Here is a 24,544-nt window from a genome sequence, read left to right on the forward strand (position 1 = left end):
TTTACATCCTTGTTTTTAAAGAACAGAACAGCATGTTTGAACCATGGTTGGTTTACAGTTTGAAATTATTTTTCTTTCATCATCCCAAGTGTAGTGCACTTCCTTTTGTTGAGCTTCCTCGAAAAGTGAAGCTCACTCAATCACGCATTGTTGTCACTGGATGTTGTTCACGTCTTTGCACGAGTTAATAAACACTGGTACCGGTTAATTAGAGCATTATATATATACTTTAATATAACTGCAGATCCGTTTTTCGAAGGAGTAGGGGCCAAAAACAAGCACAATATTCCCAAGACGACACATTTTTTATTACTTTCTTGATCAACGTAGAAAAGAAAATTTCAAGGGGCACGTAAATAGGAATATCGTAGGACATGGTAGCAGAACGCAAGCTTTTTTTTTATAACTGGTGCAATATCGTCTGCTAGGAGCTGAGGTGAGCACTTCCGAGAGCGACACCTAGATGGCATGACAAGCGCACGACTGATGTACGTAGCAGACGGCAGACGGCGAAGCCCATTCTGACCACGTGATCCCTTCTTTGTTCACTCCCATTGGTGGACGCGAGCTGCGTTATCACATTTGCGAGAAAATCCTAAAAATACTTGTCCCCGTGGTGTGCTTCGAAAGGTTACGTATCGAGGAAGCCCGTTGAGGTGTAGGCGCCGACGAAGACCCCACTTCTTCCGACCCAAACGATAACCGCCGTGCGGAATCGAAACCGAGGAGGTGAAGCTGCGACTATCACGTTTCGAAGATCCAACGGCTAAACGTTTCATCGAACACGACACCGCCGACTCGCTGTGACGCTACGAAGACGGCAGCAAGAAAACACCGGTGCGTTTAATTAGTGATACCTTCACGTTACGACGTGCAACGAACCGACATGATGGGGGACGTCGGGGCACACGCCGATGGCTACATGGAACAGGAAGAGGAGTGGGAGCGAGAAGGGCTTCTGGACCCGGCATGGGAAAAACAGCAGCGCAAGGTATGTAAACAGACACAGTTCACAAAATCGCAGTTTCGTACGTGATATACTGTCGCTGCATGTCAGCATCCGGACTGCAGTTTCCCGCAAAGCATACATCCGCGTAATGTCATTGCTACTGTTTACATAGTAGCCGGTCGGATGCTCCGTTAAAAGCACCGCTGTCCCAGTTCTGCTAATTGAGTAGCGTCACGTCTAGTGTGGATTATCGGAGGAAACCGAGGAAACGAAACGGGAATGGGAGACCCCCACTGTGTGATACACTTTTTCTAAGTGGTGCAGCCGGTCAAACCGGCATCTGCTATCACTTTTCTTGGCAGACGTTGTTTGGACTACGACGGCGCTTGTACGATTATGGTTGTGCATCTGGGAAGGAAAACGATTTATTTCGCCGTGTGATGCACTGCACGTTACTGTGACTGTATGCCGCTCCCCGATGATCTGGGGATCGCTACTGTCACCCTGTCGTCTGCCAACTCGGGCGGAGACTGGCTGAGCACTGCTCGTGAGCCGTGCCCTATTTAGGTTGGCGGAGCGCGGAGTCAAATACCTTCGTTGGGCGGGTCGGGTGACAGCAGACACAGCACTTGACGAGCGTACCATTGACGGTGCGGAAACGTTTGGCATACAGTGAGGCTTGGGGGCAGCTGTTTAAATGCTACGCGCAGTCTTCGTTGCTCATCGTTGGAAAAAGAGAACGAAAGTCTCTGCTAAACATGCGTGACCCTCACGGATCTTTCGTCTGTTTTGGATCAAGGGCAAATCACCGCCGTGGGTATAGCAGACGAGAGCGAGAGCAGTGGTTTCTGTTTTGGTGAAGGTGATTCGAACTTCGCTTTTCGAACGGTGATATTCCGTTGAGAGTCAATGAAATCATCCGATCGGGTTAAAGTACATAGATAACAAAAGGCACTAAACTGCTGAAGGTCAAGTGTATCCAAACCTCCGACTATTACTGGACGAGAACAGATGACCTCCGTCTGCTCCGCACATCAAGCAGCTAGGAAGCAGAACTTTGATTCATCCACGAGCTTATGGTTTTCTGTCTTCTGTTTTCTTACATTTCCCGCGTAATTGTGCTTTCGTTTATATAAGTCAGCATCTTGGCTTCGGCCTGCATACATATTAGTTTCTCCAGATAAATATTTGCGTTTCTTGGGTATTGTTAAGAAAAGCACTCCAGTTATTGGATAGCTTGCCGTACGTGATGCAAGTTCGAAGTTAAATCATTCTTATTCTCTTGGAGAGAGAGGGAGAAAAAGCCGAACAACAGGAGAGTTTACTTGTCGCGCTTCTGCTACGAAGAGAAAAGGATATCCTTTCTTCGATATCAGGTATCTCTCTAGCTTCAGACCATCGTATTTGAGGGATTCACTTTGCCACCAGTTTTTAGTGCCACGGACGTAGAGATCGGGATATACTAATTTGCACACATTGAACCTTGTATCCGATGCATCATCGGTCGACGTACTTGGAACACCTTAGGCTGCATCCACTTCCGCTTTGGTGCACCACGAACGTGACGTCACCCAGGTCCTCTTCCGGTTTTCGTCTGGTATAACTCAAGAGCGAGTCAGAGGGGATGTCCTCCAGGCTTTATAAATACAAACGCTTGGAGAGGACCTTTTTCTGATTCATTTTTCCTCTCCAAGTAATATTTTTTTGTTGCTTTCTGTTTCCACCTACAAAGATAGCGGTGCACCCGGATCAAAGGCTACTTCACTGTTGCTTGAAAACACCCAGGAACCGCAGCGTACATAATTTACATTTAACACATCTTGTTTCTTGTCTCGGTGGTTCCTTAACTGCTGCGCTGGCCGGGGTTTACCTGATATCCAAAACGAAACTGAGTAAAGATCCGATAACAAATGTACGCGCAGGCAGTAGTTTAGCTAAAAAAAAAAAAAGGTTTGGGAAGGGATTCTATTAGCACAAAGAAGATTTCACCCTCGTCTGTCTTGCATTGCCTGCACAACAGAATACGCTGTTGAGACCAGGGAGAGGGCATTTTATAGACACATGTCATTTTGACGTAAGTAGTATAATATATGTGCATTTCAGTGTGTTTTTCACACAAATCAAAAGAAAGTAATAAAAAAAAGCGAAGCACGAGACTGATTCTGAGCATTTGCCACACAATTTGTCGCTTACTCTCGGAGAATGAATTTGCTCCACTCGCTGTCTGTGTGAATGTGATTGGTGGGACACTTCAGAAGGAGTAACAGATGTGTGCGATATAGCCAAGAATACGCTCCGCAGTATATATATATATATATTTGTAATGATCGGACAACGCCTTAGTTGTGTTCCCTTGTGACTTTTCGTTGTTATGTAACATTGCCTCGTAACTCGTCGTCCAGTTACGTTCGATGTAGATCGATCGTCTCCAGCGTCCTACCCTAATGACCCTGGAGGCAGAGGAAATGCAGGATCGTAGAATATATCAACTGTCATTGATGGATAACTTCGGTATGCACTCACTATAAAAAGGGGAATGTTCAACGAAGATTACAGAGCACGATTGTGCTGTTTATTTCCGAGGTGATCGTAACTGTATGTCAAGGACGAACAAACTGACGGTGCACAGATGGGTTGTCATGCGTTTGCTGGAACCTAGTTTTCTCGCTCAAATATTATGCACAGCAAAGATCGAACAGAAAGATTATGGAATCCCAGCCGCGTTATTCTGATTGCCGCCTCAAAATGGTGCGATGACTATCGATGGAAGTGATGTCATTGTCAAGTTTCGCCACTTCTTCCTGAAACTTCCTTGCGCTGCTCACGATTAGCAACGAGAAATAGTAATAAACCGCTGCAGTCAGCCTCGAACGAATTGCACTCCAACGCGGAGTGGTACTCCAACGCGCACTACTTTAACTGTGTTCCTTACCTAGCAGACGACATTTCAAATTGTTTTGCACTCCCATGCGAAGGGTTCCAACGTAACTTGTTTCTTTTATAAACTATCGAGAAGACAATGCATGTTCCTCGATGGGAAGGTTGGCAGTATTCCGTGCAACCTCAGGTGTCGTCTGCTAGTTTCGTCTGCGATGGCGCCAAACAGCTTTTAAGTCACTGTTTTTTCATTCCTCACTGTTTACTTTCTGACGCCTATGGGATGAGTGGGAGAAGGCTGCAATGGAGGCACCTTTCCCTCTCTCACGCTTTTCTTTTATATTTTTTACATTTGTATATATAGGGGGCGTTGCGTGCGTGAGCACGTGCCATTGTCCTCATGGCCAGCGAGCGTTTTACAGATTTCTCCCAGGCGAGGCGTGCGGCCACTCCAGGTGGACGCGCACAGCTTGGCTTTTACGTGTTAGCCTTGTTTTCGAAAGCCAAATAACCGGTATAAAGTGGCGGAATTAATTCGTAGGAACCATAAATGTGCGACCCTAAAAATAAATTGGGACAACAACACTGACTTCGTGCAATCGTAGAACCTATATCTGAAGGTGCGCAGGCTCTACGCGAATGCTTGTATATTTTATAATAGTATTTTATATAAAGTTTTCTTCGAGGTGCTTCATACTTCGTACTATATTTCATTTCATAGTAGAACATGTCGAGTTAGCGCCGTCATTTGAGGCTTTTTTGTCCTTTCTGCAATTTTGTGCGTGTTTGTGGCACGGAAGGGTAACGGTAACGGAAACAGAAACGGTATATTACCGAAATTGGAGATGGTAATGATAACGGAAACGCATACCACGGTCCTCCATTACCGGAAACAGAAACGGAAACGAATTTATCGTCCGGTATTGAAACCGGGTAATGGCTATTCCTGTTATGCGATGACATTTGAGCGACTTTTCATTTTTTTGCTTTTGTATTTTGATGACTTCATTCCTTGTAATGCTCTAAATACTACTCGAGAGCATGGGAAGAAAGCGCAAATTGGATCTCGAGGGTGCATCCCTCACTTAGCACGCCCCAGTCCTCATACCTCCATGACATCAACACATGACTATACTCCTTCATAGCGTGAGGATGCCAGCCTATGATTTTTAGTTATCTTGTACTTTTTTTCTTTTCATTGTGGTCATGGCAGTATTATTTACTATCGAGAGCGTCCGCTTATGAACGCGACATTGGATGAAAGTTAAGCCCGTCTTGAGCTGCTGGACTCCGAGTGATTGAAGACTGAAAACATGTTCCTACATATATATATTTTATCTTGCAACATGCGCGCATCCCAACGACGTAAAATTACTTGTGTAGTGTGTACGCGTGACACCTAAGCTGCACTTGGGGAAAACAGGGCGCTGATAGAGCCGGACAGGCTGTCCTCCCGCATCTCTGTAACAACGATTCCATTACCGGAAACAGTAACGGAAACGAAACGGAAACGAAATTGAAAGGCCGGTATCAGAAACGGATAACGGAAACGAAAATATAGCAGTAACGAAAATGGAAACGTTAACCAAAATACGTCCGTTATCCTTCCCTGGTTTGTGGTGCTAGGGGCTGCTAGAAAAATCCCTGAACTGTCAGTTTGTTTACGAACATTTGTTCTTTTAATGTGAAAACAATGGCGATGAACGTGTGGTACCACTTTACGAGTCCTGAGTATCAAGGCTTTGCCAGTGTTGCTTGACGACATGCACTCTGCAATAGGTTGAATGAAGCACGCCATTGATTGAAAGAACAGAAAAAGAAAGCGAATAGGTGGACCCCCATCTGGTCGTAATTCAAGCTGAATCTAACCTCCTCTGTGTCTTACCTACTTGGATGTTTATTTGTGAACCTTGAACGATTCTGAAAGGTCGTCGACCGCGCGTACCGTACAAAGAATATTCTCCACGGGGATATTGACTGCCGTCCATCGACACCTGGTGCCTACACACTGACGTGTAGCAGCTCCGCGCGGGCGCTTCGGCAAAAACACGTTGGCTTGCCTTATGTCCAGGCAGTAGTTATGTATGTATCGTGTTTATATTGTTGCATTTAACTACTATGCTATTTTTCTGCGATAGACTGGTTCACCAACGTTGCTCGCTTCGCCACCCACCGAAAACGCTAACTTTAGCGGCTTCTCGTCCAAAATCCGACCTGGAGCGGAATGTATGTTGGCACCGCGAGGCATCTGTGGCTTTAAGCGGTGTATGGTCGCAGAGAGGGGACACCTGGAAGAAACGCCGAGATGGGGGGGGGGATTTGATTGATTGCTTCCACGCTATTAATACCGTTTGCCGAATTATGCAAATCTAAAGAAGAAGAGGAAATATATCTTCCTGGTGTGTTAGTTCCTGCGAAGATGAACAGGCGAGGACCAGGAAGGAAGAGAAGGAACTTTTCTTGGGTTGTTTGAAGAGCAATATTTGGTATATTTACTTCTTGTTCTTCGCAGGGATTTTCCCAGCACCCGTACTCCCCTAATGTTCCCGAAAACTCCTGCGTCCCCCAAAATACCTGTCAGAAAGTCAAAAAAAAGTCAGAAAAACAGCAAATAGGGGTGTCACCATTCCCCCCACCCACACACAGAGCCCCCCTCCCCCCGAAACGAAAATCCTTTGAATATTCCTAGACCCCAAAGGACCTTCTACATCGCATAGGAGGTTTCCATACACACATAGCGTAGCCAGAAAATAATAAAAAACGACGTTACAACGATAGTGTATTTATTATTGAGTCCTCTCTCTCACTATCCCTGCGAAAAACGCAGTAACTACCCTCTGATACGGCTATTTCCTGTGTAACACAGGAAACAGCTAGATATCGAGTAAAGTGACATCCAACTCGTAATTGAAATATAAAGAGGCTATATTATCTGAGAAGCTCGAGCGTCGCTGAACATTTTCATCGCACGTGACTGGCAACAATGCGAGGAAACGAAACGTTCGGCATTCCTCCTCCCACTCTTTGACGCTGGACGTGACAATGACGACACGCTTCGTTTGGTATAGACGCTCACGCGGTGCTTATGATCCGTGCGTGAGGCTTCTTCCCATTCACTAGCTTGTCAAGCTTACTCTTGCTATGCGAAAGCGCCACTCCTCCTAACTTAGAAGGGTCGTTTTTTTTAAAGGCATTTTTACCATCCACGCAGCGATCGTTGATGGTATTTCTGTGAACTATTTTTTCGTGCACGAGAAAGCGAAAAAGAGTGGCTACAATATTGTAAAACGAAAGTGGGAAATGGCTGTGTATGACAACAATTCTGTGCCAGTGAACTGTGATATTGCGCAGGAAATTTTTACACCTTACGACGTGTAAAAAAGGGTGCACTTTTTTTGTAAAGAAACGCAGTCTCTTTATTCCGCGGGCTCAACTGAAAGGCGTCATAACGGTGTTAAAGATTGTGTTTGCTAAATACCGACCTGAAACAGTGTCTTACGTGCAACAGAACTGCCCTGAAATGGCGTTTTCTGTATAGAATATGCACTTTGAAATTGTGCCTCTCGTAGAATACACCGTTTAGAAGGTTTTTTTTTGTCTTTCTTTTTTCTTTTACGAAACAGCATTTAGCGTGATGCGAAACTTACACCGCGGAGATGTGGGCCACGTGACAAGACTTTTTACACACTGAAAGGGGTAAAAAAAAGTTGCTGCATGGTTAACTGGGCATGGGGATTGAACGTCCTCGCGTACTAAATAGGAAAGCTTTAAAATAAAGCGCAAAAGGGTCCCATATATTTGTCAAGATCGATTTTCTGGAGAGCGCGTGTTGCACTTTTTGTATACAGATTCGTGTCTAAAGGTTCAAAGTTAGCTGCAATCATTTGCGAGTTCTTGAATTCGCAGAACGGCGATTCGCAGTAGCAGACGAATTCTGACTTTATATGCCCACGTAGCGAAGGAGGGAGAGGAGGCAATAAGCATGCCTTCTGCATCTAGGTGGCGTTGGTACTGCACACTTCGCAGGCGACAGTTAGCAGACGACACCGCCAGCGTCTTTCCTGTCGTCTGCTACGGAACATCTTGTGGCTCTGTCGCAGGATATATTCCCCACGGTTAGCAGTGTACGTGAAGACACGACGTTGAGCGTTCGTGGTCACGTGACAGCCGAAAGCTATGACGTTTTTCGCATCTTCCGTCGTAGTATTCTGGGGAACGTCGCTCGTGTGGCTTTTAGTTCTCCCCTTTTGAGCTGTTGTGAAAAGCAAAAGAACGAATGGGCAGTGACTGAGTCGCTCGTTAGTCAGTTCCATTATCTCTCCCTCAACTATTCACGACATGTCAGAAGGAGGCAACGGCCCCTGCTGCAACCATGCAGTCGTACACCGACGAAAGAGTTAAAGTCAAGCGCAATTAACTCTGTTTTTCTTCGGCGTGACGACTGGCGGAAACTCTGCCGCCATCCGTACCGCCACCTTCGTCTTCTCGATGACAAGTCAGCGTTCGTGAGCCAGAGCTTCTTCTAGCTTGCTTTATCTTGCTTCACTGAGAATCCGTCTCGTACTCATTCTGCTTCCCATTCGTAATCGCTTTCTTTGAGGAACGATGAACGAGTCAGTCTGAGGCTGAAGCTTACCGGAACGTGAAACGTTTGTAATTCATTAAATTGAATAATAACGTCGAATAATTTCTGAACGAGCGGAATGCTTCAGGCCAGGAAATTACCAATGCCTAAACATTATATTTTTTCTTCCTAACCGCTCTTGATACAGTGAGCGTCTCATACGTAACTTATTTTTTTTTTGTAATTATTTACTGGTATAATGTTGTTACGTTCTGTTCCGTGCTTTTAGGTTGTTGTGTAACATGCTGTATGTGCTGTGTAAGCACTTGTTAGTCCTACGACTGCCAGCACAGGGAAGTCAGCGCTTTCGAAAAAAAACGAAAAAAAAAAAAAACGAGGGTATCACTAGCTACACATGTTCAAGGGTACAAAGTAGGTGTCATGTATCTTTGAGGAAAAGAAATGCGATATACCGATTAACTGCGCTTCTTCAAACAACGGCTCCTCATATTTTTCGAGCGCATACCATTGCACCAGGGCGCGTAATTTTCGGGCTTCCGCCTAAAATCCAACTCATGGCAATTAAAAATGTAATGACACACAGAACGTAGTTCCGGTTTTCTAAGACGACTACCATTGACCCCATATTTTTCGGACGACTTCCTTTTCTTTTTTTTCTTCCTTTTTTCGTACGAACTGTTGATTCGTCAAGTGGAACGCCCCATACGTAAGTCTTGTAGTCAATGACCGAAGCAAGAATATGCCGTACGAACTGCTGTCTTAAGAGTGACCTCTTTTCGGTCATTGGGTAAGCTGCCATGCTGAACACAATTATACAAATGTCGCAAATGGGGTTCATTCTCGTGACGAACGCTGCCAGCAATGGAATTACACTCACTGATGTACAATGTGGGAGGAAGCAATACAGTCAACTTTAAAAGAAAGTGGTACAGTGCCTGATCTCTGGAATATTCCTTAATGAGGAAGTGCGAATAAAAGGTGAATGATTCAAAAGGACTTTCCAAGTTTTCCTAGACGCCTGCCTGAAATTGTTTTAAACGGAACGCACGGCGCCTAACCCGAAATGTCGTTTCGCTCTGTGAGAGCCGCAATAGGAGAGAAAAAAAAACGGTCATGTTTGGACAAAATAAATCGAATAGCCTTGTTTAGCAATTGTGCATTGCTAAAAAAATAAATAAATAAAATAAATAAAAGAAGAAAGAAAGAAAAAGAAACGGGAGATACAGAATTATAATGCGTGAGGCATGGGATCCATACGTCTATAGTCTTGCCGCAGAATTCGTCTCGTGAGCCTATCTGCATGTTTGAGACTGGACTGTTTTACAAATTAACACATTTCATTTGCCATAATAACTCTCGGAGACAATCTCACGCGAAAGCACACGTATATCGAATTCTACACACATACATCGAATTCTACACACAAATATATCGAATTTTACACACGCATATCGAATCTTACACTTATTGCGAATTTTCGTGTACAGCGACACCTGCCCCCGGATCACTTTGAAAACGTTTCGCATTTCAAATGAACCTAAAACACGCACTTCACATTATTTTAATTCACCACCACAATATCGCTCAGCAGCCTCCGCTCGTATGGTGGTAAGCCAAGGTCGGGAGGAGGTGGGTTCGAATCCTACCACAGGCTGCGCTGTCTGAGGCTTTCCCGGGGTTTTTTCCGGCGGACTGTTCAGACGAATGTCGGCACAGTTCCGCTCGAAGTCAGCCCAGGATGCATACTACCCCCTCCACCCCCCTTCCTGATGACCTCTGTCCATCTGTCCACGTCTGTACGTCGCTCACAACCACAGTTGCTTCGCGGCGCTAACGCGCAATTTAAGAAAACAAAAACCAATCAATATCGCTCATGAAAGCGGCTCGTATATAGGTCACAGGCAGGACGTTTGTGGGTACACATTCCGCGCACTCCGTCTTTCACGCAAACCACACTGAAGCTCATGAATACAATTCCCGCGTGTCCGACAGGGTAGCGGGTAATCATCATTCATCACTTCCTTCTGTGAAGGCGTGCTTCTACATGGCTGCACTGTCAGGGTTAAAAACCGCAATCTTCCTCATTAGAGCCATACACAGCTCTCGACACAGACTCATCTCCTCCTCCCCTCTCCCTCTCTCCTCCTTCTTCCCTTTCTCCGGGAGCTGTGCTTCTTTTAATGCTCTGAGTCACCGTCTAAAAATTGCCCGCAAGACAAATAAAGGGTACAACAACAGTAAAACCTTCGAGGTGCACAGAGCCGGGAAGGCATTTAAATTCTATCCTCGTGATACAGGCAGTTCGGTATGGGAGAAGGGCTTCCCCCGACGGTGTTATTTCGCTGATTCATAAAAACGAGAAGGGGGGTGGAAAGGGTTTGAAAGGGGTCGCTGAGGTGGAAAAACGATTACGGCAGCGATGCTGCTGAGGTTTCGGATGAATGTTTTTATTTTTATTACTTTTTTGAAGGTCAGGTTTTGACAAGCTCGCACGCGGGGAGATTTTATGCACGACAGTGTCTCTCTCTCTCTTTTTATATCTATTTTTAAAAATGATGGGTGGAGAGGGTGGGTTCAGTGTGTTGTCGATTCGTGGGTGTAACTTGATTTTTATGATGAAAGAAGGAAGTCAATGAAAAGGTTAGCAGGCTGTATGGGACTCGAACCCACACCTTCTATGTGTGGATTCTATGTGTTCTCTTCTCTCTGTTCCAACCTCAGAACGTCAATTGCCATCTTGATTTTTATGTTTGTTTTAGGAAAAGTACGTCGGAAAGCGAGTTGGCCACAATTGTGGAAAAGCACAGACATAGGGACTTCATTCATTCATTTATTATCTAATCGAAACTAACTGCTGTAGCAGGAGTGAGAAAAATAATGAAGCATACAAAAACTGGGAGGAGGTGCAAGTCTACTGAATGGAAAAGATATTTACAGCAGAGCACAATCATATACGTCATCACTGATAAGAAATACATGCACAAACTCAAGATTACGACAGATTGGCCAAGGTCGTGCTGAAGACCGAGAGGTTGCGGGTTCGCACCCTACTATATACCGATTGTGCTGTCTTGAGGTTTTCACTGGGTCTTCCGGCAGACTTTCCAGCAGACGAATGTCGGCACAGTTCCCCATGAAGTCGACCCAGGCCGCACACTAACCCTCCTGTCTCCAACTCCTTCCTGCTTTTTTCTCTCCATCTGTCCATGTCTGTGCGCCGCCCATGGCTACAGTTGCTTCGCGGCGCTAACGGGAAATAACAAAAACGACATATTGAACAAAATATATCACTCAAAGTTCTAACTTGTTCTACATTCTAAAAAAAAAGGTGTCCTTTAGACAGTCCTCTAGTCCTTTTCGGTACTATAGGGACTTATTAGGGACTACTTGCAGTTTCAGTGAACTAAACTGGGGAATTATTTCACTTTAATGGAGTAGAAGTTGTAATTGCTCCCCCGTATTTGCTCTTTTCTCTCTCTCTCTCTCTTTCTTTTCAAATAGTGCGGCTGAACAAGAGGAATATCCGTAATGAAAAAGTGTGCTGTCAATTCGCCAACGAAATTTATTACACTTCAGCTTTTTGTAGCTGTGCTCGTGTTCTAATAAACCCGATTGTTTGTACCAGTCCTATCACAGCGACGGTTTTTGTTTCGAATTATGTACCTTTTATATTCCTTCAAACAAAACACACGTTACGGCCCGGTAAAAATAACAATCCACGGCCCGTTGTCAGCAGACAAATGCTGCGCAAAGTTTGACAGACAGCGCAGCTCGGAAAACGTACAGTATATACAAACAATACATATATATACACACAAAACATATATATACGAAACGTATATATAAAATATAAAGAAAAGAGCGGGCATAAAACTGTTGTCGCGACTGATTGAAAAAGAAAACGTCCGCGCGCCTCCATTACAATGCCGGTGTGGCTGTGTAACGTCTAATATGATACGGGGAACGGGCAGAACCTGTAATCAGGGTGACACAGAACTGACTTTTGATGGCCTTTCTTCGAAACGTCTTCTCCTCACCACGTGGGAAAAGGCAAAGGACTTTGGATTGGATGGCCGTGTTACGCGTATAGGTATTTCTCTTACGTTTAACCATGATTTTTTTATTGTTATTTTTTGTATGCGCTGTGTTAGAAGCGCTAGAGGAGTGTGCATGTATTCGTAATGTGCGAAAGTTGACCTTGGTCTTGCGAGAACGAAGCGTGTCGCTTCTTTTTGTCGGTAAAAGAGAATGTGCGAAGATGTCCAGAAAGTTTGAACAGCTGGAAGAAACGAGTTTTTATTTTTCTTATTTGTTTTTGTCGGAAAAATTGGCAAATAACGAAATTTCCATTTTCTGCACGCCCTGGATTTATTAGCGAACATTAGACAACATGTCATAGTGTAACACAAATAAGAAATTGCTTAGCATACAAATATGAAGTATGACAAGTTTAGATAAGTGTAATCAAGCAAGGCTTGACTATAACTAACGAACACATAAAGTTATGTGGAGATGCAAAATTTCACGTACTTTTGACTATAGGTGAAAGAGAAGAATGGCTTTCTGGGAATTTCTTTTCAGAAAGAATTGAAAATATAAAAAGAAAAACTGCGGATAAATTAACTTTTCATTGTTAAGAGACTATATAAGGTTTATGAGCGTTTACCGCATGAAAGTGGAGTAGCCTTTGTTTGGTCTAACTCAAAAATGCGAAATGTAGGGTATATCATCAAGTCAAGTCACGTCAAAAGCACCAGTGCAATAGCAATCTGGGCCTCGTCCGTCGCTGAGAGAGAAAGAGAGAGAAAAAAAAACAGCTGGAAAGGAACGTTTTCTCGCCAGTTTTTCCGTTTTTCTCTCGTGTCCTCGCATTTCTACACCTGAGCAGCGCACAGTGCACTGAAAATGCGAGTACATAGATGTGAACAGGGTGCTTGAGATTTTTTTCCCCCTCCATGGACAGGTTTGCGAAATGAAGCACCGCACTGATAAGACCCGAAGCACCGTACTGATAAGACGCCTCCATGTACTTAACTTCCAGTGCATTGTGTTACCTCTCGTGTTCCCATCTCTTTTATATCACACTAGCGCGAGCCTGGATTTATGACGCCGCGGTTTACGAATTCCCTCGCCTTATGAACGGTGCTCTCCGGGACAATACGTTTCCTCTTCCTCATTCCAAACTTCGATTTATGAACGATGCCTCCAGGAACGTTAAGCATTCATAAATCGAGGGTTGACTATTTATATAACCTGGGCTATTATATATTATGCGGATATTTAGCTTTTAGCTATGAGGCTATTATACAGAGCGTTTGTTTAAATTATCTACAGATTTATATATATATATATATATATATCCCGAAGAAGGCGGAGCTTCCGCCGAAACGTAGACTTCCCCAGACCCTTAGCTTAAATGCCAACTTAATAAATAACTTTCCCCTACTCCCTACTTCAGTCTCTGGTGTCTTTTCTCCCCTATATATATATATATATATATATATATATATATATATATATATATATATATATATATATATATGTGTGTGTATATATATAGGTACTAACAAAATATGAGGAAGGCAACGAAGATGTAGGAAGTAGAAAAAGGGGGAGTTATTTATTTACTAGTTGCGTTTACGTTTACGTTGCGGCGGAAGCTCCGCCTTCGTCAGGAGCGTCCTGACGAAGGCGGAGCTTCCGCCGCAACGTTGACTTCCCCCTTAACTTTCCACTAGTAAATAAATAACTCCCCCTTTTTCTACTTCCTACATCTTCGTTGTCTGCCTCATATTTTGTTAGTACCTATTTAATTTCGCGGTCGCCCGAACCCCTTTCTTCCAGCATATGTATATACATATATATATATATATATATATATATATATATATAAAAGCGATGAGCGTAGTTCACCTCTGCCTAATTGGTGGCGCTGTCGAACACTATGACGTCATTTGCTTACAAACAGGGATAGGTCTAATAGACCCATCCCTGTTTGTAAACAAAGGACGTCACAAACAAATGACTGTTTGTTTAGGGAATTTTAGGCTAAAGCGAGATAGCCGAACGGGGAGACAATTCTGGTTGAAAGCCATTCCGTCTTTTAAAAATCTTCAATCGAACGCGTGCCGTGGAATATCTCCATCGCTGAAACCAAAACAGCGCGGCTCACCTTCGCCGACGGAGGCTTATCTGGGCCGGAAAGCGGTTGATCTAGCCAGCAGATCGACACCTGCTCCAGTCACCTCCGTCGCTCCAAAGCACGTGGCCCTCTGACGTGAAGTGAGTGCTGTGCCAACACCACCTAGACAGAGAAAGCCTGCGCATTGCCTCCTTTCCCTCCTTCGCCACGTGGACACATATAGTCAGAATTCGTTTGCTACTGCGATTCACCGTTCTGCGAATTCAAGAACCCGCAAATGATCGCAGCTCCACCTGGATCCTGCAGACCTAAATATTTAGACAAAAAGTGCAAGACGCTTTTCAGAAAATCAGTTTTGAGAACGATTGAGACCGTTTTGCGCTTTATTTCCAAGTTTTCCCATTTAGCACGCGGGGACGTTCAATCATAACTCGCAGACGACAGTGGTTCTGCTCCATGGCCACGACCACTGAAAGCACGTTCGTGATTGGCTACGGCCGTTGAAAACACGATCCTGATTGGCTGACTCTTAATTGTTACGTCATTTCGACGATCGCGCAGGCTTTCTGTATCTAGGTGGCGTTGGTTGTGCTCGTCGCGCTCCCGGTCGCGGAGGTTTCGGTTTCGTCTCTTTTGCGTATCAAGATTCGGCGGCGGATATTTCAACGCATGTGAGCGGTTCGTGTGTTTTTAGAACATGGAGTGACCTTCAGCGAGGATTGTCTCCGATGTTGCTATCTTGCTTTTGCACGAAATCCCCTAATTAGGGTTAATTAATGAATTTTTTGGTAATTAGTCCTCTCATAGACCGCCTTATGAAGTTTTGTCGGATTTCTCGCTTGTGAACATGTGCGTATACGAAGAGTGGAGTCAAGTCCTGTAGATCACATAAACAAAATACAACGTGGAGGTCCACGCTTCCTCAGGTACCTGAGGAAGCGTGGACCTCCACGCGAAAGCTTGTACAAATTAAACTTAAACAAAAATCTTCAGTGTCGGTTTCTGTGAACATGTGTCAACCGACTTTGTGATAACCATAGACATAAGTATTTGCTCCGTATAACAATTTATTCAACGTTGTTAGTTCTGGTGTAACTTTTTTAGTTTGTTACGCTCTACCCATCACTTGATGTAACGCTGAAATGTCTCCCCTTTATTATTTATTTATTACTCAGAATTCCAAAGGACCGTGACGGTCATTACATGCGTTATACAAAATTGAAAGACAAAAAAGTACATGTTAATACATCATTAAGAACACAAAGTACTACATTACTACGAACGGAAAAACGCAATACAGTACGTGTTAATACATTATTAAGAACACTGAATTGCCTTTTATAGTTATTGTAGTCTCTTTCGCGGTGGACCATTCCCTAGACCTTCGGTTGTCCATGGCCACCGAGCAAAAATAAATTTATTATCATTATAGTCGTATATAGTTCCTTCGAGAGGATGACCGCCTGGCCATATAACTCACCTGCAAAAACGACATCTATATTGCTCTCGTAGCTGTTTCATAAAAAAAAAAAAAATCGTGAAAGGTAAAAGAGAAGTCTTGAATATAGAATAAATATAAAATATAATAAATATAATATAAGACATTACGCCGGTATCAATATAAACAGTAAAGTATTAAGAGATCAAAGTTGATCAGGAGAGGAAGGTCACCGGGCAGAAACTCTCTCGCACGAAGGAAAAACCATCCTGTACGGCCGTACACACCCGGTTCACTGCATCCGGAAGGTGGCTGAAGGTTTCATCCAGTCTGTTCAACGTGGGGCTCCTTTTTTGGCTCGGGTTCCAATCTCCCTCTCTCTCTCTCTCTCGACACCCTTCCCCACTTTCACTAAATTTTCTTCGCTCACTGCCAGAGGGAGAATCTCTATTTCAGCCCTTTCCGACCAGGAGAAGAGGGTGCGCGGTGCCTTCCTCTCTCTCTCTCCCTCCGGCTATTTATAGCTACATGGTTTCGTTTCCATTAAAAATGGAAAGAAGATGGCTGTTTTAAACACTGGGTAACAATGATTGACACGAGATACACTGTTAAAAGCCTGGCGCGTCGGGTGTGCTAGATGTTATTTGCGTCTTTTTCTCTCTCTCTCTCTTTTTTTTTTTACAAATTTTCCGTACAGCTGCAACCTGCAAACGATACAACAGGACAGAAAAAGATAGAGGAAGCATTATTTTAACAGAATTGACAAATTTAAATCAATTGAAGAAATGGGGCATGACGCCGAAGACATCCACAGCAGCCATGTCCACCGTAGTTGGTTTCGGTTCGCTGCCGTATATGCTGTTTAGAAGTAGACAACATGATATTTACGCGGAATTGGAAAATAATATTCACACAGTACAAGAAATTCCATAAAATGAAATGAATGAATGTCGTACAGTGAGTACGACACCAAAAACTAAACATTATGGCAGCAAGCCTGCCAGCGGCTGTGCCCCCCCTCCCCTTTTTTTTTTTTTTTTTTCGTGCTGGTGACGCCATGCAAATAAACCCCGTACTTCAAAAATAACGATTGCGGACCATGAGACGACGATAATTCGGCGTTTTGTTGCCTCGGTCAAACGACTGACCATTTTGGGACCGTTCAGTTAACTGGAGAAACTACTTGTGAGTGCATTTCTGATAAGGGTAATAGTCGGACAATTTATCTCACCCACTCAAAGGGACAGATGTTGAAAACGATAGCACGTAATTCTAGATTTCATTCCCAATAAGGTAGATATTTCGGAAAAGCGCGACAGCTGCATCTTTGTACCTTTTTCTCGTGACATGTGTTGCAGCTACTCTTCACTTGGGCCCTCGCTGGGCAAACTTGTTATGGGTGACGTCTGGCGTATCAATCACCCACCTATTTTCGGCGTTAGTGTCCGCACACGATACCACGCTCTTTTCTTGAATGAAGTGCGATTCTCGACGACCACATACTGCAGGATAATTTTAGACAGCCCTTTCATAGGTACGTTGAACAAAAAGAACGCCCGGCAATATGTTGGAAAAATGTGTCAACACAAACGTGTGGGGTATGCAGCTAGAAAAATGTTTGCTTATCTCCATCTCAGGATAAGTGCCTCTTGTGTACGGGTTATCTTGCCGGTCGTCGGGGTGATATCTCGTAAAAGCGTCATATCGTCCATGCAATGTGCAGCAACGGTGATATTTTGAAGGAAGTCGTATAGAAGGAGCAAGCTAGGTGGTGTGAACTGGAAGATGGCAACATATATTCGAGTCCGTGGAAAGATCCTAAGGTGATGATCCTTCCTCGAACTCAAGAATATGTTGCAATATTTTTGTGCCGACAGCTTGTTTCTGTTCATGCTTGCTAATAAAACACCGTAATTTTAATAACCTGTGTTTTATTATAACCAGTCTTCTCGTGAAATGTTTGAAACGACGGACCAGAACGTTCGTAAATTGCTATTGCTTTTGGATGTGGACACTTAACTGCAAAAAAGCGTGTATTCTGCTTGTTGGAAACATTCTCACCGCCTCATAAAATCATAGGTAGTCTAATTTCTCAACTAGAGCAGTTTCTTTGGGCAGTACCTGCTAAAAAGCTGCCAGTCAAAGCAACGCCCTTCTGCGTTTCTGCGAACGTGACCAGGAATTTCCGAAGCAGACGGTCGTCCGTTTCGGTGTTGTCGTCTGCAAACGGCACACTTTTATATCTGCGATAATGAAACCTCGCGCAACTATGATCACATCCTTCACTTCACACGAACAAGAGAGCAAATGAAAAGCGTTATCGTAAGCGGAATCTTTGCAAATACGCATTTGCTATAAATAACAGACTTGTAAAATAAAAAGAAAAGACAAGTCGGAAGTGCACGACGTTCAACCGCGGAAGCTTTGGTCGTGGAGCAGAGGATACAGTATCTGCTTCCGCGTGCTGTATGCCTCCGCGGTATGTGTAGCACTTTTATCCGGCTCAAGTGTAGCGTGTGTTTTTCTTTTATTTCTTTTTACACTGAAGTATGTTATACGCGCTGTGTTTGGAGATGTTGGTTCGGAGAAAGTGGTTCCTTGTCGTCTGCTTAAAAATAGTGTACATGGCGCCATGAGATCGATATTCTTCCGGTGTATTGTGTTGTCTTTTGGCTGTGTTCAAGGGAAAACTGAACGGTATCCACATGCTGTGAGACTTTTCTGACGTCGTGTTTGTACTTGGTCACGCAAAGTAAAATTAAAGAAAAAGTCATAAATGAGAATTTTGCAACGAATCCACTGTTTGAGAGCACCGACATGTCTTCTTGTGTGTGTCATTTGCACAAAAATCCTCATCAGTACTTTCGGTAACCGTTGTTTTTCACCGAAGAAAATAAGGATAAAAGAGGGGGTTCTCTCTCTCTCTCTCTCTCGTTTTAGACTGGCTTGGTTGACAACTTTTCTTCGTGTTCTCATTTGAAAGGAACCTTGTATTTGTGAGCGGTGGAATGTGCTTTGCGTTCGGAAAACCTAGCTCTTCCTCTGGCAGAACGCCATTTTGTGTCCCTGATGATTGACTGACGAAAGGCTGTTGCCGGTGGACGCGTGCGATTTCCGTGTGTACAGGGTTGTCTGGCTGACTTTCTGAAGCGTGAGAGCGCATATCCGGCATAGCAGCACGTCAGCCTTTCTATTATTCCTTCACGCTTTATGTTTTTAAGCGAAGTGAAATATCGAATTGAAAATATTTTAATGATATTAAAAACTGTGTATGTGCTATTCTCATTTGATTAAGTGTTAGTGGTCGTTACCTTTACAATAAAACAGTTGATCGAAGCATCACTTTGAGGTTTCGGCGTTCATGCGAGCCCCATCACCCTAGAAGAAGACCCTAGTGGTTGTTTTGGGGCACCTGAACAAAAATAAAGTTATTATTATTATTATTATTATTATTATTATTATTGTTATCGCACGCCAAACTGACAACAAAATTGCAAATCCGGGCCATTTCTAGCTCATTGGAAAACTTTAAAGAGCCAACCACCGTGTAGCCCGGCCGTAGTTTTGTAGGTCACGTGACAGTGCCACAACCGCGTAATTGAAAGACTGTAAAAAGAATTTCCACCTAAACTTACAGCGAGGACCCTATAAAGCTACTGCATTTAAACTCGTTTGGCACGATACAAAAAATTTGCAACAAAAAATTTCCTACTCAGTCGATAAGCATTTGACAGGAGTACGCCATTCAATATCGTCCATTTTCCTGGTGAAGGTGGCACTCTTTGCGTTACACTTGGAAGTTTCTCATGCAGCCCTCGATCTAACTGGGACGACCTTGTTTATTATAATGCGAGCCGCCAACGGAGACCGCTCCCCCTCCCACACATACGGTAGTGGTGCACAGGTGTTTTCTTCGTAGTGAGTTCTAGTGCATCTTACGCTATCACTATCTCATGCGAGATCACAGTGCACACTTCTAGTATATCAGCGTTCTTTCAAAATTACCTGAAAGGAGAGAGAGAGAGAGAGAGAAAATAAAAGAAAACGAGAGAAAGGGAGAATCGTTCGTGAAAGACAACGAGCAGAAATGGCACTGGAACAAGCGATAAGAAATTGATTTCATTTTGGGCCAGCTTCCGTTTATGTAATTGAGTGTGACACACACTGGCGATAGCTTCTTCCTGGTTGACTTGCTCGTCTCCGTGATGAAAGGGGAAGGGAAGAGGGTAACAAGTGAGCGAGAAGACGTGTCGGAAGTACTGTAGCAATTTTTGAAGAACGTTGTAATTTTGTATAGATCGCAGCATTGGCATAACGTTTTATCGAAGGGGTATTTTATCTACTATCGCTACCTACCGGCGCAGCAACCGCTTCTTGTGACCCTACAAAGCAAAACGCAATCAAGCGGAACTTTGTACTCCAGTGGGTCCGCACAAGAACCCTTGACCACCGGAGCGGTCCGATAATCTGACCCTTTCAATCATCCTTATGGTACTTCCGCACGATCCGTTTTCAAAACAGCTGAAGTGGACCAACAAAACTGGATTCTGCGCATACTTTTTATATGGCCCCCTTTTTCAATCTTGCAATCAGAACGGTATGCTTGTTAGACGGGATTTTATATTAGCTGTTGATTGTTCATGCCATGCCATGAGAAGCCGCCTTGATAAAGGAAGGGGGGGGGAGGTGCTGTTCGATTTCGCGCGCGATTGGTTCTATGGCGGCCCCAATTCGACGCAGACGTCCCCAGGTGCAAAAAGACAATTGTCTATTGCGATAGATGTAATTTGAAAACAGGGACGCGGCATTGCGTCGTGATAGATGACTCTGCTGTTCCGGCTTTTGCGTTATCATTGACAGACGACAGAGAAAAGTTCGCAATGCGTTGTCGTCTGCTTCGTATGCACGAGACGCGTAGCAGATGACGTTTTCTTCGGGTGCCCCGAGGTACAGTTTCCTTATATAGAATACGGCATTACAAAACTAAACTGATAATGAGGGGCTCGACGAATCGTTATATGTAATAAGTACGCTCCAATAGACTGGTTTCAACATCTCTCCTGCCATGAAAGGTTCTCGTCTGCTATGAAATGGCTGTCTGCTATTTAGCAGACGACAAACTGTCACCAACGTTTCGCGTTCAAACAACTCTGGAAAGGGCGGTTGTCTTTAGAGTCGCTCTTTTTAGTATTCTACAACACACTAGGGGGCACTGCTTTACGTCAGAGTGTAATTGAGCCTCCAGAGTGAACGAGTTGCGTTGTATGCTTTTGTCGCGTTTGTCAGTGCTGCAAGTTGATGACTTCAAGAACACACTGTTTCGCGTTATCCAACGCGGATCAAGATGTCGTGGCGCATGGAACTGTACTATTGAAGCTGTGTGGGTTCGTTATATTGCCGAAAACAAGGGAGTCAAAATACGAAGGATCGTCTTTGTCTGAGAATAAAGTGCGGTGCATGCGCACGGAATAGTGCAGTTTGAAAATTTGTGCTATAGAGCTCACGTACTGAATGAAAACTGGGGCATCAGGCTATCAAAAAAGTAGTACAGTTTATCTTGTAGCGTTTCAGGGTGTTATTATGTAACGAACACGTCGCCACGCGCCAAGGCATCATTACAGTAACGTAATAATAGAACACGGACACTAAAAAGCGGAACAGGTATCCAGCCGGTGTCACCAAGATGTCTGGAGGCCAAATCAGAGCCCCTCGCTCTTCCAATCCCCTCTCACTCGGCTGTCTAAAAATGTCGTCTGCTCCGTTTTCTTTCTCTTCTGCTTCTGTTTGCTTTGCCGCTGCTTTTCGTAAACGCTCACTTCATGCACAAGAAGCTAAGGATGACGAGAAAGTTCGCGCTTTAAATAACCCGCCGTTCCGCCCATGGTTGCCCGATGCCCCACTGTTGATTTATTTTTCACCACTCTCTTCCCGACCTAGCCATGAGTCAGACAAAAACTTGGCTGTTCCTTTTTCACAAAAAAAAGAAAAAGAAAATGTATGAAAAAAAAAAAACATGCTGGACCAATCTCTTTTTGACTCCGCTAAGTGGAATGACCTTAGAAATGAGGCTAATTGTCTCTGTTGCCGTATTGATAATTGTGCCACTTGTTTTAAAAATAACAAGATGGCCATTTGTCCTCGTGTCGTTATCGTGGTCCGACCTTTGAATGTCGTCTTCTTGATTTGCTAGTGTGAGTTTCGAATTACGAATTACAATGTGGAAAAAGTTTTCATTCCGAGTGGTATGTTGCATCGAAATCAGTCACTGAGAATTTATCTGCGTTAAGAAAATAAAAAATTAAAGAACTAGTTTGAGTAGCCTGCTTTCCTTTGTGTGTGTCTTGCAGTTGCAAAGAGCCTCAAATCCTTTCTTGTGGACGGTGTCGCGTGCTGGTAACTCTGTGAAGCTACGTCATTAAGTTGACTTGAGTACCTCTTATTTAACGATACCCCCATTGGGGGTCCTTAACTCGTGGAAAAAATCAAATGAAATAGCTGTTGCTATGAATTAATATTATAATTTATCTGCGCTTGAAGGCTATCCTTTCAAGTACTTAACTGCGTGTACGATAGCATGTACACTATACACGCTACGCACGTGCAAACTAATTTGATACATTTAAATAATCGGATTATGAATTTTGATAAAGACACTTGTAAACTAGCCTATGCATTATTTTTAGAAATAATGATCTTCAGTTTTGAATGCCCGCACCCGTTTTTTTTTTTCGCCCCAAACGGGATTTCTCATATTTAGTACACAAGTTCGATTCGTCGCTTTCTAGACACTGTACATATAAGCCTTCGGGTTCCTCGTGGACCTTGTCCTCCTATTTTTAGCTTGCTCAGAGTCTGCGACTGCTTTCACTATTGCCATACCTAGCGCACAGCTTCGCGTTAAAAAGTTTAACATAAACAGAGTGATAACCAAAAAAGTATCTTTGGTTATAGTTGTCGTGCCCATGGGAAAGGCAACGGTGGTCGGTCGTGTACACTCCCATCTGTTGCCTACGAGTTGGCAAGGACCTCGCTCCTGAAATAACGGTGGTCCTAGCGTTACACCCCGACTTTAGCGTCGGGTTATTTCGAAGAGTTTTCGGCACGAACGCGCAAGCGTGTTGAATAGAGCTGTTTTGGTACCGTAAGGTACAAAACAGACGGGAAGTGAATTCCGGATAAACAAATGTGGTTTACCGTGTATTCACCTACGCAACATCGCCACAAAACCTGCTCACGCATCTTATGTTGAGCATTCGTACTGAACACAGCAGACGACATTTCGTTGCAGACGACAGGTGTCCGTAGCACGGTGTCGTCTGCTACGGAATATCTTGCGAATGTGCCGCAGGATATACGCTATGACGGTTTGCCTCTGAGAAAGGGAGAGGGTAAATTTTCGAGAAATCACGTGACGCAGTGTCTGTCCACTCACAAGACGGCAATAATAAGGGGCCATTCTTATAGACCTGCATAGGTCGACAGATGAAAGCCTGTGCGCTTCACCTTCAAATCTCCCCCCTCGCCTTATTTGGGAGAGGGACCAATGATGTCGCTCCACACGCAATAGGGGAGAGAGGAAAATTGAGGAGCTGCGCAAACAGCTGACCTACTTGCATAGCTGTGGTTAGAAAAACACGAAAAGATGTGACCTGGAACGCTCACGTCGCAGCCAAAAGCTATCACCGGCGATGACGTTTCGCGCATCTTGCGTTGGAGTATTCTGGGGAACGACTAAAGTGGTCTTGTTGATGAATAGTACCTTTGCTCTTCTGCCTTCCTTCGTCTCGATACAGCAGAATAAACCGATGTCCTATGGCCACCCTGCTCCGGTGATCGGATGACTGAACGCGGGGCAGCTGGTCAGCTTCCTGCAAGGCGATTGTCCACGTGCGCCGTTGTCCATCTGGAACCGCAGATAGACGCGACCAAAAAACCTCTTCCCTAATGTCAAGGATAGTTTTATCTCCACCGTTACTGAATATGGCATTTCCGAGTGGCTTCTCCGTCGATGAGCTTTTCCGTTCCGTTTAACTCTTTGAAAAAGAGGAAAAACAAAAAGCACCATGCATATCATTTCGTACACGTGTACTTGATTTCCAGTTTCAAATCATAATATGCAGTCCAGACAGAACGCTTGTCGAGGGAGGTTTAAAACTGACGGTTGATTTCCAGGCTTCGCGAGTGCAATCAGTTGCAAGAAGAGGTTGTAATCGGGGGAATGGTATTTGAATACGAATGAAGTGACTATTATCTGGAGTACAGTTGGACTACCTTGGTTGGACTAGGTTGCTCAAGGAATGAAGGGAAAGGTGTGGGGCAGACTACGGGCAGACGATACAGGCAAGGAAATGGGAAAGAAAAGGGAGGGAAGAGGGAGCGGTGGGCATGGGGGTGCCGCGCGAGCGACTTTATGGGGAGAAATGTTTGTGGAGAAGGGAGAGAAGGAAAGCACGCGCGTAGATGCCGTGTCGAGGGGAGGAGGAGGAGGAGTGTCGTTGGGAGGAACCCGAGAGGTCTGCCTGCCTGATTAGGCGGCATGTTTCTCGGGAAGGG

At 44.2% G+C, this 24,544-nt stretch overlaps 1 protein-coding gene across 2 annotated transcripts in view; it reads left to right on the plus strand.

Annotated features, from left to right (window-relative positions):
• The first annotated feature begins 550 nt into the window (after positions 1-550).
• LOC135397037 (alpha-actinin) overlaps positions 551-24,544 on the plus strand; it is a 38,754-nt gene continuing 14,760 nt past the window's right edge. The window contains exon 1 of one of the 2 annotated variants that reach the window (XM_064628364.1): positions 551-991. In XM_064628364.1, coding sequence (XP_064484434.1) covers positions 887-991 — 105 coding nt within the window. In that variant the 5' untranslated portion in view covers positions 551-886. The remainder of the gene's footprint in view (positions 992-24,544) is intronic. The other variant, XM_064628363.1, reaches the window with a different exon arrangement.

This window comes from Ornithodoros turicata, chromosome 6 (genome assembly GCF_037126465.1).
Source record: "Ornithodoros turicata isolate Travis chromosome 6, ASM3712646v1, whole genome shotgun sequence".
NCBI classification, from domain to species: Eukaryota; Metazoa; Arthropoda; class Arachnida; order Ixodida; family Argasidae; genus Ornithodoros; species Ornithodoros turicata.